Source organism: Maylandia zebra, linkage group LG18, assembly GCF_041146795.1.
Source record: "Maylandia zebra isolate NMK-2024a linkage group LG18, Mzebra_GT3a, whole genome shotgun sequence".
Taxonomy (NCBI): domain Eukaryota; kingdom Metazoa; phylum Chordata; class Actinopteri; order Cichliformes; family Cichlidae; genus Maylandia; species Maylandia zebra.
Genome location: NC_135184.1, coordinates 24845732 through 24862627, shown reverse-complemented (window position 1 = coordinate 24862627; position 16896 = coordinate 24845732). Strand labels below are relative to the sequence as shown.

The window sequence follows — 16896 nt, the reverse complement described above, 5'->3', positions numbered from 1 at the left end:
TTCATCATTTGTCTTCCACTAACACCTGAGCACCACACACAGATAAACATCTGAGCTCTCTGATTTTCTTTAATCTGTTGTTTTTGTCTCCATATATATGTTTTATATTATTTATGTTTCGAGTAAAGGTATATTAATCTATATGTTGGGTCTTTGGCAGCTTTGAGCCACTATGGCTGTCCTTGATTTCACCTGAATAACAGTTTTTGTGCGTTCATTCTGGACTCACCATTTGATTTCCTGCACTGCTGTTGAATGTGTAAAAGTGTGAACCATTCCTGTGACTCCCAGAATTCATTGTCACTGCAGCGTTTAGCGGGAGACCCAGCTTCTTCAACAGGGGCACAGAGTGGTTTAGATTAAGAGTCGCTTCATTTTCGTCCTTCAACATAAGAAAAAGTAATTAGACATCTTTATGTCCCATGAACTTTCTGAGACTTCCTGAATTTCTATGACATATTCCCACACCTTGGTTTTATTGATCAACACTAAAGTTTGCAACCTGGCGTTGTCGATCGCCATTGAGAGCTGGGATTCAGCAGATGTTGAGGACACAACCAGGGACCCAGAGGCCTGCATCCTGTCTGGACTGCCTAACTCCTATAAAAAACAAACAGGAAGTAATTAAAGATCTGATGAGTAATACTTTTCTATGTGCATCATTAAGTATGTACCTGAATCATTGTACAGTTGTTGTGATACATCAGCGACCCCTGCAGGCCCAGCTGGGACATCACAGCTCCACTGGCTGTGACGGCACACTCCTCCATCTGAACGAGGGCTTCGGCGTCAAATCGTAGTTTTCCTGACCTGGTGCTTAGTCTCAGTCTGCTGTTTCTAGGCACATCTCTGAGAGCAGGAAGGTCATGGCTGAGTTCACCATCCACACTGAGCTCTGGCCAGGCCCTTGCATTAAGCCTCAGAAAACCCCTTCTGCCCTCCATATCAGTGCCCAGCATGAGTGTCCAGATACCCCGAGGATCCTGCTGTACTGACCCATTTATATTAGCCTTTAATGAATAAAAAATCATTGTGAGCAACAGTCAAACTCCTTTTTTCTCTAATATGTCTTTGACTGTATTGATAGAAAAATCAAAAACAAGCAATTCATGCAGCTTTCAAAATCCAAAAATGATTTATTAATCATTCAAAAGATCCAACCTGTAACAGAGGGCACATAGACTCCAGAGCCAGTAGCCACTCTGTTCGTCCTCTGGTTTCCACAACTTGAGTGGCTCTAATGTGACACGTCCCAACTTTGATGAAGAGACTTCCAGGCTGTTCAGGGCCTTCAGGAGCACTAGCATCCATAGAAATGATCTGTGGTAGACCCTGACCACTCAGCCAGAGAAAGGAGTGAGTAAGGGCCCCAGAGAGGTTTGGACTCCTGCAGGACTGGCTCATGTCTAGAGAGAGGTTCTGATTATCCGCCTTCACAGAGGCGGACAGAGTCAGCTGGCAAGGAATAACCTTGAGGAAGCCCCGCAGAGCCAGGGACACAGGGAGTTTCATTCCCTAAGGCACAAACACAGGTGGAGCATAATCATTACTTCTGAGAGACGAATACCCTTCAAAATGTTTTTATAGCTTTACAAGCTTGTAGCTGTATCAGTGGAGTTGTTCTGCTCTGCTGCTATGACAAGCTCGCGTTTGATCTTCTAATGGGCTGGAAACTGTATTTCAATGGAGACTACATTAACATAAACATGAGTGAGTTACAGAGGAAATTCCAGTTCTTCTAACTGTGATGAAAGAAACATGTATGTATGTATCACCACAAGGTGACAGCGAGATTCAACAACTTCAACATATTGGTTTAGGTTTCCACGAGCTGTATTAAACACAACTGACAGATTTACTCACCTGCAGAGGACAGAAGCTGCTCACATTAACAGTGTAAGAAGTCTGCTCAGTCTCTGTCTGTGAAGCCTTGACTTTCCCTACGTTACCCCTAAAGAAACAACGTCCGACCTCCAGGCCGACCTCCACACCAGGCAGAAGGGCAGTTGAGACGTTTAGGTATAGCTCTCCGTGGGTAGGAAATTGCAGCTTCTTTATTGGCTCAATTGAGTGCTGTACAGATGCCCGGAGACTAAGCTGAGGATCACAAGTTAGAGACAGGTTTAGACTGCCTTTCTGTGCTCCTTCAGCCTGCAGGACAGTGCTGAGATCTGTGGAACAGCCAGACTGAGTGATGGAGACGTTGAATGAGGTCTGTGGAGGCAGGAGAGCCTACAGAGGAGGGAATAAAAGATTACATTTATAGAAATCCTTCAGTTCAAATATTTAATAACAAAAAAATGTGAATTATACAAGGAGGTGTATGCAAAGTCCTAAAATCTCAGTCCAACAATGTAGCCTAAATATATTCAAATGGACACAGAACTGAGAAGAGCAAATACTTTGCTGCATCAAAGTTTTGATTAGGTGGTTTAATATTTCAGCTAAAAGGCAGATATCTGCTGGATTTCATTAGCCCAGTGTAAGTACAGCAAGCCTCTCAGAGTTTAATTGAAGGGTGGACGTCATATCTAGAGGATTAGACCACGGGTGTCAAACATAAGACGGAGGGGCCAGAATCGGCCTGGCAAATACTCCAATCCCGCCACACTGGACAGCTTTGGAAAATGTGAAGGAAGGCAGATATTCAGACTTTTAACTGTGTTTTTATAAGTTTTACATCCGTATCATTGCTGATAAGGCCTTCCCAGTGGCTATTCATGACACACCAAATGTAATTAAGTAATGATTACAAAATTAAATGACAGAAAAGTCATTTTTTTAATTTACTATATTCTATAGGAATTTCAGTTTTTTTAAATGGATACACAGGATATACTGCTCTATGATTGTACCCATGGATACACCTTTTCTCTAATTTTACATTTTATTTTTCAGTTGATGGTAGCATTAGAGGAAAGGTTAAATTGATCAAATCAAAAATAGATCCCAAGAGGACTATAAATATCTGCAACATATTTTATGGGGGTAGATTTAACTTTCACAGCTAAAGCTTTATGTTGCCCTGTGAGTGACCAGTCCTTAGAAAGTTACCATTCATTGAAGCCACTGAGCTTTTTTATTCATTGTTGGTGTTTTCAATGCAGCTCACACTGCAGTGGAAAACAAAGAGTCATCTCCAAAGTGAAGATGTTTCTTTTGCTTTCCTTCAGGTGGGAAACAAGTTTCCTTCAACTGCTCCTTGTTTCCTCTCTAACCTTTAGTAAGACACATCGCTCTCGGGCAAAAAGCATCCACCCTCTCCTCCTGCTCGTTCCCCCTCTGTGTTGACTGGTCAGTAGAAGCATGGAGCACACGTCACTTTCCACCTCAAACTGGGCTTGCCTTGCTGAGGTCGCCATGCTAACAGTGAGCTCCTGTGGTACACGAGCAGTAGCTAGCAGGTTTTGCTGAAGTACAGCTCTGAAAGAGGTGAAGGGCTCCCAGGCAGCAGTGATCCTCATCTGTGCAGAGCGGGTGTTGACAGAGATTCGAGCGCTTCCAGCAAGGGAGGTATCAAGAAGCTCACCTGAGCCATGACAGTCCAATCTGTTTGGGATGATTGTTCCAAGGTAGGCCCATTGGTGCTGGAGTCTCCAACCCAGCTCAGCTTTATGGTTCTTTAGGGATACAGACAAGAGGCCTTGGAGGAAGTCATGCTGGTTTTGAAGGCTCAGAGATCCTCTGAGTCCATCTTTTCCTCCCTGTGCATGCACAGTTAAAGAGGCTTTATGCGATCTACCCCCCTCTATGCTTTTAACCTGCCTCCAGACCAGCCGCCCCACCCCCGTACATCGAAGGGACACGACTAGACTGGATCTCAGAGAGTCCCATACTACACGAACATCTCCCAAGATGTGGCACCACCTTTCTAGGCTCATCCGTCCTGTCACTCTAGCCTTTTGAGTAGCACTGTGGGTTCCATACTCAAGAAGCCCGTGCCAGCAATACTGCCCAGGTCTCTCCAACCTCAGTCCCACATTCAAATCTGCTCTCCACAGACTGACCACTATCCCCATCCCCAGGACCCACCTCTCAGGGCCAGGCCGGAGGAGGAACCTAACACCAGATGTGGTGGGAACCCCCAAATATGTAAGTAAGAGCACAGAAGAATGAGTGAGGTTAGCTCTGAGCTCCTTTCGGCCACTGGAACTGTAACAGGCTTTAGCATGAGCACTAAGCCTTAAGTGAGCAAGCGAGAGGCCATAGCAGAGCCTGTTGTGTGGTCTATAGGAGCGAAAGGCTCGTACCTCCACCGGGCTGTCTGCCACATTTCCATAGCAGTGAGCGGAGAGCCTGTCTGTGGTGACGTCCCCTGTGCAGTTCATCTGTGAAAACAAAACCCCCGTTGGCAAAGTTTGTTTTTTGTTTCAAGGAGGAGATGGAAGAGGAATCACTGAACTTTAGACCAGCCACATAAAAATATTGCAGTGCCATAACATAATAATCTGAGCCCTTGTTATGGAACACATATGTTTAGTGTTGAACAGAATTTCTGTGTTTTTTAAGACACTAATGATCACTGAGTGCTCTTAGTTGTAACAGAATAAACTTTTGCCTTGTATACAACAATATTTGCCATTTGATTAAAAAAAAAATCACTCTTTGTTTTTGAGAGTGAGGCTAGAAAATCCTTCAATCTTTCATCCTTCCACACATAAAGATACATCTAGCATCTGCGCAGCTCAGCACAAGGGCTACAGACAGCCAGTCTGGCTCTTTCCTGTGGAAACAAAAACTGTCTGCTGGCACGTCAAAGATTTGTTTTACTGTACCTTTTTTCATTCATGGAACAAATAAGAACTAATGGGTTCAAAAGCTTCTGGAGAAGTGCTGTTGTCACACAGCGAGCGGAGGTGCAGCGTTTAGCGGGAGATTTGCATGTCGGGTTAATCGGTGAGTCTAAACTTGGCTTAGCTGTGACTGTCTCTCTCTTTATAGTAACCTGTAATGGCCCGGTGACCCATCAGGCATGTGCTCCACCCCAACACCTTCATTACTCTAACACGGACAAGCTGTTAAGAAAATGGACAGATAGCTGGTCCTGTTTATCTTAGGGAACTAACAATGTAAGTGAAGATCACAGATCCATATCTGTGTCCTTTTTGCATTTATCCATTTTGAGATTAATTTAAATGATTGTATCTGTAATCTTTCTCTGAATATAGATTCATAGATCATCGACCTTTTGGATGCTCACATATTTAAAGATCATGGGTAGGTACAAAGAAGTAATCACAGTTTTCCTTTTACAGTGATAGCCCGATTCTGTGAGTGTACATGTGTAAACGGTGTTAAATAAATATACCTGTAAGGAAGTGGGTACGAGTCCTTGGAGCAGCATCATCTGTTGCCATAGAGACACTACCAAAATAGGTGTTGTATTTATTGATCCAACTTTTAAAAGGATGTCAGCAACTCTCACATCTTCCATGTAAAGGACCAAGCCTGTGTCCAGTCCTTCTGTTTCTGACTAAGAGAGAGAAAAATAAATATAAGAATAAAGGAAAGCAGCCTACAGCTATACACCGTATATCCTGAGAAAGAGAACTTATTAATGCAATTGCTTCCCGACTACTTTATGCTCTTGGCAAGAATTAAAAAATAAAGGACAGTCCTGCACCTGGTAATGCGCTTTAGCCTCAAAGGAGGGTGTCAGGCCTCTTTTAAGCAGGGCTTCGACTTGGTGCTGCAGCCTAGAGGAGAATACCCACTGGGGGTTGGTGTGGTCTGTCCTGCCTCCATGAAACTCCGCTCTAAGACGTTCAAGTCCAACCTGCAGCTCTCCCAGGACTGATAATCCATCACCTTCCTGGGCCCATTTAGCCTCAAGACTACTGTTAGGAGGTACACCTGTACTCAGAAGACAAGGGAAACTCACAGACAGGGACATATATACATGTGTAGAAAGTGCTGCGTATGTATTCTTTGGCTATTGCAATGATCACCTGTGGCTCTCAGCACATGGAAAGAGTGAGAAAGTCGTGTGTAGACCTCTCCTGTGCCTTGATTCCCCTGCTGATGGCTTGCATTCACACACAAATGCTCCTCCCCGGACCAAACACACAGCCAGTCGTGGGTCCTGTGGGACCTCTTTTCCATCATCCCTTCTTCATCGTCTCCTTCCAAAGCTGCTCCGGGATCTCGCTGGTGTCGCAGCTCCACGCTGTACACTGTCTCCATCAATCTAACTCTCAGCTGTCCTGCAACAACACGCATGCATTACACGTCATTTGTGACGCTTTACAGGCAAAGGCAAGTTTAAAGTAAAGGACACAAGTTATGGTCTACCTTCGATTAAACTGTCAGACTGCCCCAATGCTCCATCCAACCCGAGGACTGGAGGCAAGAAATCTAGGCTGGTCACCGTGTGCCTCAAGTCCCCTGTCACAGCCATCTGGATCCCCTGTGAGTGTTTTAAAGACCCCTTGAGCTGGGCCAGCAGAGCCTGCATTCCCTGTGTGAAGGAGCCACGTAGAAAGACACTGGAGGAGACAGGAGGAAGATGATCATGGAAAAGAGGTCAAAGGTCCATAAGAGAAAGCAGGTTTTTTTAGAGTTAGTTACTGTGTGACTGAGGACTAGACTAAAGGCTTTTTTAAAATAACATAACAGACAAACCTGTCTGAGGACACGTTCCCTGCTATGTTTACATGTAGATCCGTGGCTGTAGGTAGCAGGCTCTGGGATAAGTTCAGCCTCAGCCCTACAGCTCTGTCTCCCGTCTGCATGTAGTGGGACATGTCCGCATTCAGCTTCAGCTTGTCCTTCCCGTCAGCCCTCACATGCACCGAGCTGCTCCCTTTGCCAGTCACCATGGACATGTCTGCAGACGCCTTCATATTGACAGGTCAAACAGTACATCGACTGAACTAATACCCCAAAATGAAAATGTTTCACATAACCTGAATTTTTTGCAAGATCTTAACATGTGTATTTTTAGAACGCTAAAGGAAAAATAATGCAAATCAGCCCACCTCCAATGTTTTGGGAATCTTTGATTTGAAGGGATGACGAAGAGATGAATACAGACCAACTCTGCCTGATGTTCCATTCAGCTGCACAGAAAGCTGACAGGAATTTCAAAAACAAACACGAAAGCCTTAGAAACCAGAAATTAATTAAAAAATGTCGGCTCATCAAATGCACAAGGTGTTTGCTTTACTCACCTGGCACTCTTGCCGCTCTATTCTTAGTTTCCCTTTGGCCTGGTAATCAAAGTCATTGTTGCTTTTTGGGGTCCAAAGTACATCTCCCTCTATTAAAGCAGAGGAGGGGAGCTGCAGCTGTAAAAGCAATAACAGATTAACCGGTCATAACTTTGGCCTCGTTACTGTAAACCACACCGTTCACTGTCAGCAGCAGACGTACATCATTTACTGCACTGCTGACTGCGGTCACCATCCAGTGCATCATGCACCTAAACACTTTTCTGAGGATAGAGCGAAGCCCGCTTACCTGGAGCTGATGGAAAAAGTTGCCTTTAACTTTTATTGCTTGGTGAGTTGAATGCGTAGGGTTCAGCTGAAGCTGCCCTGAGAAAGTCAGTCTCTCCTTGCTTCCAACTCGTAACCTCCCTTGTATATTTCTCTGGTTCTGAAGAAGAGTGCACAAAACCGAAACAACATCTAATACGTCAATGTTGCCAGTATGTTCCACTATTATCCATCTACACTATTCTTGGCACAATTGCCAAACTTATATATTTCAGGCACTTGTGTTTCAAAAGATACTGGATAAAGTTAAAAAATACCAAATACAATCAGTTCAGTTCAGTTTATTCATACAGCGCCAAATCACAATAACAGTTACCTCAAGGTGTTTTATATTGTGAGGTAAACACTACAGTATTAGAAAGAAAACCCCAACAATAAGATGACCCCTTATGACCAAGCATATGGGGAGAGAGTGGGAAGGAAAAACTCCCTTTTAACAGTAAGAAACCTCAGGGAGGGGCAGCTGAGGGTGAGGGGGGAAAAAGAGTGCTGAGAGAGCGAGAACAACACATACATCATTGAAGAGACCCAGAGATTAATAGTAACTAATAATTAAACGTAAAGAGGGATTTAAAAACATAGTGAGTGAAAAAAGAAATGCTCAATAGTCTCAGACTGCAGCACAACAAATCAAGGATTCAGAGGCAGATCAAAAAGGAACCTTTTAAGCCTAATCTTAAAAGCAGAGACAGCGTCTGTGTCACGAATCCAAACTGAGAGCTGGCTCTATAGAAGAGGCGCCTAAAGGGGCTAGGATACTTTTAAAATATCCTATGAACAACAAGTCAGCCAACAGTCTGAGAACAAAGTGCTCTGTTGAGGTTACGTGGTACTATGAGGTCTTTAAGATGGGCCTGATTATTTGAGACCTTTTATGTGAGGAGAGGATTTTAAGCCAATTTCTGGATTTAAGAGGGAGCCAATGAAGAGAGGCTACTATGGGAGTAATATGCTCTCTTGTTCTCTTTCTAAAGTTATCTTAATCAAGTGTTTGCAAAAACTGGCAATGAGTCTTTCACATTGCCAGTTACAGTCACATGACAGAAAAATTTAAATGTCACATAATCTTTCACTCATCATTTCAGATCTTGATTTACCAATTATGCTAAAGTGTGGAGCGCTTGCAGTGATGGACCCATTGGAGTCACAGACAATGGGCCTTCTCTTGGGGTTCAGCTGATTACCCTCTATGTTAGATCTTGTTTTTTTCCTTTAAAGGTTGGCAGGTTACCTGGTTGCTGGTTACGGTCACACAGATTTCCGAGTCTGATGGAATAGCGTCGGCGCTGAAAGGGTGGATGAGTGCAGAACAAACCTACATATGAGATCACATTTAAAGATGAGGATCACTGTTTACAGCCCACTTCACTCTTTCAAATGCCCAGGTGAATTATTAGCTTACACAGCACTTACAAAAGGGCTCGGTGGTCGGTAGCCCAGGGTCAGAGTGTGGACGACCTCTCTGTTGTCACTGAAACCAGCTTTGGACTCTAGGACGTAGAGGCCATTGAGGAGGTCGACGGTGAAAGTCTCCCGGAGGAGGAGAGTTGGAGGAAAGGTCTGGAAGGGCTGTCTGTGCAAGAAGGAGACTATTAAAGTCAGCAATGTTCTTGCGGTCATTTCTCAAAATATCTGTAATCTGTAAGTTACGGCACAGACCTGAGCTGGAGCATGGCAGTTTTCTTATACATCCTTTTGTCGTTCTTCAGCTCCTCTACTACTCCCTCGAGCTCCACTTCAGTGGGTAGACTCTTTGGATTTGTGTAGGTCATCTTCAGAATCCCTTGCCTCTTTTTCAAATTCTTCATCACATCCAAATGAAAGGGCAGATTTGTTACCACAGCACAACCTTTAACCTTTTCAGGCCCTACGCTATCAAAATGTGCGATTTTGGCCTTTTAAATACAGTTGGTGGTTACGGGTTATCTCTCATGCTTGTTGTGATCTCAGACTTTTACAATCAACACAATATGATGGCTTCATTCTATAATTAAACACACATTTAACACGCCCAAACCACAAAAGCAGCCCAGCGTCTCCACCCACCTTATCAGCAGCGGTCAGGGCAGCAGCGAGGGTTACATTTTGCTTGCCATAGGTGGAGGCCATTTGCAGGGTGTGGCTGAATTTAGAGGCCTCCAGAGAAATGTCTCCTTGGAGGGGAGGAGTCCACAGCGAGCTCAAGGAGCACGAGGCCTTCACACTCCGCTTCCCCAGCAAACCCCAGCCCCACGCCTGAGGCAGGGCAGAGGAAGAGGCGTGTGTTTTTAAAGGTGGAGTTTTCATAAACACACAATATTTTTTTTAATCTTTATAATTACTTCACTCCAGTGTGGAAGTGATTTTATTTAAGCGTCGCCTTGAACACTTTTTTTAACCCACAAATTCAAAAATCTATTTTTATTTGATTAATAACTAAATGGTGATATTCAGGCAGAGCACTTTAGTCTCTCCTTACTTGGATGTAGGTGATTGCTGACGTGTAGAGCTCCAATCGGGCCTCCTTCTCTCTCCCCCTGTCCTTGTAAAAACCCTCCAGGACCAGGTTACGGATGGTCAGCCACTTGCTGGCTGTCAGCTCAGAGGTCAGCTGCAGCGTTTGGCTCTGCAGCTGGTTTAACTTATGTGCAGTGTAAATGTACAGCCATGGTGTGTCCATATTAAACGATCCTAAACGATAATAAGAAAAATAAGTAATCCTGATAGTCAACTTCCTGCAAACTTTAAAAAATAATTTAGTATATCAAAGAAATATAACGTAGGAATATGAAAAGAGAAAGTGGACCTTAAGCATGCTGTAATGTAAGATGGCTGTGAGTTGTTTTTACCCTCCCATATCTTGTGCAGGGCATCTTTAGGAGGGTTTTTCCAGTGTAATCCAGCCACCAGCGGCATCAGATTGTTGTAATTGATTTTTAAATGAGTGCTTCTCTCAGAGCCTTGCTGTGTCAGGTGAGAGTGTAGCAGCTGAGTCCTGTAGTTCATGTTTTTCTCCGGTGCCTGGAGATTGAACTGGAATAAGATTAAGGAAAGGGAAGGTAGCCGTATTAATTCTGACCACAGAAAATATTAATCTGCTGCTTTGGAAGTCATCTGGGATAAAAAGCCTCCCCCGGGCTAACAGAGAGAACGGGAAGCTCTGAATTCAGGTCGGGTTACCTCCAGAGTGTAGTGGGTGTGATTCTCTGTGGACTGGTTTTTGAAAGACTGGCTCAGGAGAAGCGTGTGTTTGTTGTTTATCTCATCCCAGTGTTTGCCGTAGCTAATATCCAAAGATGATTTAACATGGCTCAAGCTTTCCTCATGCCTGAGGTGGATCTGAGAAGGATGCACAAACAACCGGAATGCTTTCAATCACCCGGAGATAACTTGCGCCGCCAGCTTATGCTGTTTGTAATACATGAAGCAGAGCGGCTTCAAATTAAATGTGTCTGCGGGTACCTTATGGTTAATAGGAGCGGTGCTGGTGCAGTAGAATTCATGATCGGCTCTCATGATGTATGTGAGGTTTGCATCCCTCTCGCTCCTCACTCTCTGAGATGTGTAGCACTCCTGATGGAGGTGGCGAGCATCAACTGCAGGGAAGCCCACATAAAATAGGAAAGTGATGACCTGTCAGACATATTGTATTGATAAGAACTACTTCCTGCTTTTAAATAGCTCTATATAGCATTATTATCATTTTGACCTTGAGATCAATCTATTGAGCTTGATGGAGAGGTCAAAGGTCAAATGTGACATGACGTTTTAAATCTTTATATGGTATTTTCTTACTCTTGTAAGAATCATAGTTTGTAAGTTAGAAGCTTTTTGTCAATTTTTGACCAATAAGTCATTGAGTTGACGTCGAAGGCTTGGGTGGATGTTAGCCAAATTTGAATGGATTGTTAATATGACTCCACTCTGCACACCTACAAAGTTTGATCACAATTCATTCAAAACTGTTTGGGCTATTGTGTTTGCAGAAAAAACGTCAGGCACATGAACGCTACCAAACACATTACAAATCAATCTAAACAGTATAAAAACAAAGCTTTAAAAAGCGGCGTATCTGCGATATTTGTTAACTTTTGATGAAAGTAGATATTCCTGTTTTTAAAAGACTGTGTGTTTTGGGGTATAAACAGTTTGAAGTGTCCTGTACCATCTGCAAACGAAACCTCACCTCCCAAACCATACTTGAGCCTGAGCACAGAGCTCCACAGTGAGCCCCTCTGCTCCATCACCCCGAGCGTCTTGCTGCCGACTACACCAGGTAGGAGGAGCTCCGCCTCCACAGAGTACTGCTTGCTGCTGCCATCCCGCCTGCGTTCCAGGGCCACTAAAAGCACATATCACTTGCATGTTTTCTGCTGTCTACTGTCTATTGTAGCAGAGATTTTAGAGACAACTATAAAAGTACCCAACAGTGATGCAGGCTCTCTGAAGACATTTTTCACAGTGGCAGAAAAGCTTGTTTTGCCCCCCAGCCCACGAGTTATATTAGCAGAGAGGATCATGGGATGTCGATCGGGGGCCATCTTGGCTTCAAGGTGGTAGCGAGTCCTCTGCTCCGACAGGAAGGTCTGGGTGTCCATCAAACCCTGCAGTGGATGATATACATGTTTTTAGAACTGGGAAATTATTTAAGATAAAACTGATCGAATGTATTTTTGAAAACTTGAGAACAATATTTACCATGATGTAATGATGAACACCATCAATCATGAGCTCCAGCTTTGCTGACTTAGTGTTCCTCTCTTGCTCAAGTTGACCTGCAACAAAAACACAAAAAAAACAGGACAAAACACATTTTCATAAATGTATCCAAACACCGGGTGTGGTCTTAGCTTGTTCGTCTGGCCGACCATGTATATGGATGCTTTTCAGAGGATGAATGATCTTCAGCAGCAGTCTGCGAGGGCTGAAGGCCAGATCCAGAGACATGTCTCTTGGGATGGAGGACTGAGGAGTGGCTAGCAGGAGGTGGATGGAGGCCTCCCTGGGAAGCCAGGTCCCTCTCTGAAACACAAACCACTGTGAGACTAAATAACAAAATCAGCTTTATTCAGATAAAATAAACTCAGTGGAAGGGCTTCACATGCATATCTTAATGCTGTCTGACACCTGATGATGTACTGAATAAGCAGCCTCAAGCAGATAGTAATGGAGGCCTCTGTCCAGCTTCAGCAGTCTGAAGGAGAGGTGCACTGGTCCAGAGGGGAGGAAAGCAACACCTGTGGCAAGGGATGGGTAAGAGGTGTTGGAGCACAGCTGCCAACCCACCATCTTGGACCCTGCAGGGAACCAGACATGTACTTATAATACTATAACTATTACTTACTAAATATTATAACGTACAATAATCAGAGAAAGGCAGTTAATGAACTGAATCAGACAACTTTAGATTAATTTTATAAACATATAATATATGATTGTGATTTTGTGAACAAAGGAGAGTGAAGTGCACTTCCTTAATTAAACTACACACACACGCACAAACACACACACACACGTATAAAAGTGCACCGCTTTTGTAGAACTCACAGGTTTTCGGTGTGCAGGTGGTCTTCTGTACTCGACTCTTTGGCCCCTTTATCTCCTCTCTGTGGTCTCCGCTGAGCTGAAACACTCTCGAGCTAAGAACAAAAAAAAGATCATCACTCATTCTCAATCCCGTCTTTAAATTTTAACAAAGCAACTATAACAAATTTTTAGTTGTATTTCATGTTTTTTAAATAATTTTTACGGTAATGCCATTAATCAGCTGGAATCCTGAGTCCATCCTGTAATTCTGACAGATTTTACAGTGCATCATACACACGATACACTTCAACCCTCTCTAAACTGTCTCCTAATGCTTAACAAGGATTTTGATTAAGTAAATACACACAAAAACACACACGTTCATTAAAACAGGGGATTTATTAGGGGAAATTTTTTAATGTGTACCTGAGAGAGAAGATGTCCATTAAGTCCTCGGGTGTATTAAGCGTGACCCTGAAATCTTGCCCCTCCTGCAGCTGGATGCTGCCGTCCAGATTCGTGGAGCTCCTCAGCTCAGCCACCCACTCCACCGCAGCCTGACCCAGAGCTCCGTCAACCCCCATCCTGGCCGCGAGACTCACATAGGCACTGAGAACAAACAGACAAGTTTTACCTGACACACTAAAAAACAAACAACCAAAAAAAACAGACCGTGAAGAAAGATGAGCCCATGTGACATTTGGTAACGTTTAAGTACTTGGGTTTGATGTATCCATTCAGGGAGAAATGGGAATAATCCCTGTAATTGACTCTGCCTTTCAGATGCAGTGAAAGAAGAGAGGTCATGTTGACGCCCAGTTTGATGGGTAAACCAGACAGAGATGGCAAAGCCAGCTCCTCTGTCATCAACATGGATCTGAGGTTCAGCTGCACCTCGTGACCCTGAAGGTTAGAGTGGAAGAGACAATCAGGGCAATAACGGGAGGTAAAGAGTCGGCGATAACAGACTGTAATAACACATGACAACAGGGGTCCCACCTTGAGCAGTCTGACAGCCAGTCCAGCCATGCTCAGCGACACCTGGTTGATTTGATTGTAGAGATCTTCACATGTGAACATGCTGAGCTCATTCCCAAACACCTTCACACCGACCCAGCAGTTGGGCATGTTCGCATCCATTTTCTTTCTTCCAGACAACTGCAAAAACACCCCAAAACTCCATAAAGTAACAAAGATATGAGCTACTGACTCACCGGCAGTGAATGTGATTACTTTCTCATACTACAATTTTTATATTCATATTTTGTATTCATCCATCCATCCGTCATCAATCCATCCATCCATCCATCCATCCATCCATCCATCCATCCATCCATCCGTCATCCATCCATCCATCCATCCATCCATCCATCCATCCATCCATCCATCCATTCATCCATCCATCATCAATCCATCCATCCATCCATCCATCCATCCATCCATCATCAATCCATCCATCCATCCATCCATTCATCCATCATCCATCCATCCATCATCAATCCATCCATCCATCATCCATCCATCCATCATCCATCCATCCATCCATCCATCCATCCATCCATCCATCCATCCATCATCAATCCATCCATCCATCCATCATCCATCATCAATCCATCCATCCATCCATCCATCCATCCATCCATCCATCATCAATCCATCCATCCATCATCAATCCATCCATCCATCCATCCATCCATCCATCCATCCATCCATCATCAATCCATCCATCCATCCATCCATCATCCATCCATCCATCATCCATCATCAATCCATCCATCCATCCATCCATTTATCCATCCATCATCCATCCATCCATCCATCCATCCATCCATCCAGCATTTTGTTTTGTTTTTTTATTTACTGAATACACCTTATTTCATTTAAAATTACCACTTCATTATTTCCACTTTTTCTGGAGACTACAGAATGATTGATAGCTTTTACATTGGACTCTATATTTAAGTTTAGCACAAAAACTACGGACATCTGCGTTTGGCTGATTATTTCTTTGTTGTACTAATGCTAAATCTCATACTGTTGGAGAGCCTGTTTATTTCCCCTTAACTAGTGCCACATTTGGAACAAAGAGCTCCGTGCCATAGGGCAACCTCAAGCTGTCTGGGTTTAGAGACAGACAGCTCTCTTTCAATCCAGTAAGTGCAGCGTTTGGGACTGAACTTTATCCTGCAAGATGACAAAGCTTCCCATCACAGAGCTGGTTTATCAGAGACTACCTGCAGAATTTTGGAGTGGAGAGGATGGAATGGCCTGTCTGCAGTCCTGAGCTCAACATCAACACTTATGGGATACAGCACTTGGATGTGGTGTATCTGTATCTGTGACATGTACTGGCTGCCCTGTGACAAATGCTGATGGATGCCATACCACAGCAGTGTGTGGCCACACGCTGCTGAGGCCCGTGTTTGTTAAATGAATAAATTGTTAAATTGCTAGTATATCTTGTTTCTTCATACTTCAATCATCCAACACTATAAACAAGAGCCAGTAGCAGAATAAGCTGTTTACATACTCGACTCTGTTGCTCAACCCATAATTGTAAGTTTTCCTATGAATGTGGCGCCATTTAAGGCCAGATAAACAGGCTTTCCAATGATATAAGATTTATTGCTAAGAAGCATCAGTACAACAAAGAAATAATCGACCAAACACAAATTTCCTTGTTTTTAGTGCTAAGTTTTATGTTTTAGTTGGACCAACCAACAACGTTTCAAGTGCAAACACACAGACTGAAAGCTGGAAAGAGGTACGGGGAGTATGAAGAGTGTCCTGTAGACCTGCCACTGATTAAGGGTCAGGGGATGAGTTTGACAGTTGATTGGTCTGCTTTTATAAACAGAGTATCTTTGGATTTCAGACAAAAATCTTCCTGAGCAAGCTCAGATCATACGTTATGATTTACACCTCTAAACTAACAGTTTGACCTCACCATTTCTCGGGCCTGGTTCAGGTAGCTGTCCGTGCTCGATAAACACGTCTCTTTTTCTCCTCTACACCCATCATCCGTCTTTCTCCCTGTGCTCCTGGCCTCGTGCTTTCCACTTTGAGCTGTGTTTTCTCTCTCTGTCTGCTGCTGCCCAAAGATGCTCTTTAAAAATGGTTCAGCATTTTCAACATGAAGATCCACCTAAAGTCAGGGAACAAAATATAGTCGTTCGAAATATCACTTTTCAAGACCGTAAAGTGTAAAAGATAAGATGTGCATTAAACTCACCTCTAGAAGGTTGTGGGCTCTGCCATGAAAATACACGGTCAAGTTGGCAGAAGCAGATCTTGGTAGAAATGATTTTGGGGAGAAAATTAAAGATGTTTCCACATTCTTGATTCCGACGGCTAAAACAAATACAAAAGAAGAAAATAAAGTAATATAAGAAGACATATATTTGTGCACCTTTAAATGCATTATCACCCTCCTGGTATAGTGACACTGCTCAGCACCTCATTTTATTTGCTTCCAAATCTGAAGTGTATCGTGCAGATATATGAAAATGAGTTACAGTTTTAAAATTGAAATACCTGATGAGACAGTATAGTCTGAATAGGAGGAATATTTTAAAAACTCGGCTTCAAAATCTCTGCTGATAATGTCGTCGGGCAGCGACTCAATGAGGGCTTGCTTTGCGGGGTCCTCGCTCCTCAGGACATTAGTCAGGTGACTCCACACGAATGAGCCCACTAGAGAAATAGAATAAGGGAAGAGCTCAAGACATGCCAGGTCACAGACAAGCCGAGTAAAAGTCTGAAACATTATTGCATTCCCTTACATTCCTTAACAAATCCTAGCAAATAAACATAAATCAAACATGCGCCTCTAAGATACACAGAAAGGAATTCAATCTGTGCCATCACTCAAGAGTTTGGGGTTATATCTAAATGA

General features: G+C 43.5%; 1 protein-coding gene across 1 annotated transcript in view; it reads right to left on the bottom strand.

Moving 5' to 3' along the window:
• LOC101474939 (uncharacterized) overlaps positions 1 to 16896 on the bottom strand; it is a 42287-nt gene that overhangs the window by 17972 nt on the left and 7419 nt on the right. The window contains exons 14-47 of the mRNA XM_076877146.1: positions 16536 to 16694; positions 16234 to 16352; positions 15949 to 16146; positions 14001 to 14159; positions 13720 to 13904; positions 13428 to 13610; positions 13023 to 13114; positions 12603 to 12772; positions 12344 to 12497; positions 12174 to 12250; positions 11899 to 12079; positions 11662 to 11817; positions 10938 to 11071; positions 10656 to 10814; positions 10325 to 10508; positions 9955 to 10166; positions 9543 to 9731; positions 9156 to 9298; positions 8910 to 9069; positions 8728 to 8811; positions 7459 to 7596; positions 7170 to 7286; positions 6978 to 7070; positions 6622 to 6836; positions 6292 to 6485; positions 5949 to 6203; positions 5624 to 5853; positions 5309 to 5473; positions 3219 to 4328; positions 1864 to 2232; positions 1162 to 1515; positions 675 to 1010; positions 469 to 600; positions 230 to 382 (exon numbers count right to left, since the gene is read on the bottom strand). Coding sequence (XP_076733261.1) covers positions 230 to 382; positions 469 to 600; positions 675 to 1010; positions 1162 to 1515; positions 1864 to 2232; positions 3219 to 4328; positions 5309 to 5473; positions 5624 to 5853; positions 5949 to 6203; positions 6292 to 6485; positions 6622 to 6836; positions 6978 to 7070; positions 7170 to 7286; positions 7459 to 7596; positions 8728 to 8811; positions 8910 to 9069; positions 9156 to 9298; positions 9543 to 9731; positions 9955 to 10166; positions 10325 to 10508; positions 10656 to 10814; positions 10938 to 11071; positions 11662 to 11817; positions 11899 to 12079; positions 12174 to 12250; positions 12344 to 12497; positions 12603 to 12772; positions 13023 to 13114; positions 13428 to 13610; positions 13720 to 13904; positions 14001 to 14159; positions 15949 to 16146; positions 16234 to 16352; positions 16536 to 16694 — 6959 coding nt within the window. The remainder of the gene's footprint in view (positions 1 to 229; positions 383 to 468; positions 601 to 674; positions 1011 to 1161; positions 1516 to 1863; positions 2233 to 3218; positions 4329 to 5308; positions 5474 to 5623; positions 5854 to 5948; positions 6204 to 6291; positions 6486 to 6621; positions 6837 to 6977; positions 7071 to 7169; positions 7287 to 7458; positions 7597 to 8727; positions 8812 to 8909; positions 9070 to 9155; positions 9299 to 9542; positions 9732 to 9954; positions 10167 to 10324; positions 10509 to 10655; positions 10815 to 10937; positions 11072 to 11661; positions 11818 to 11898; positions 12080 to 12173; positions 12251 to 12343; positions 12498 to 12602; positions 12773 to 13022; positions 13115 to 13427; positions 13611 to 13719; positions 13905 to 14000; positions 14160 to 15948; positions 16147 to 16233; positions 16353 to 16535; positions 16695 to 16896) is intronic.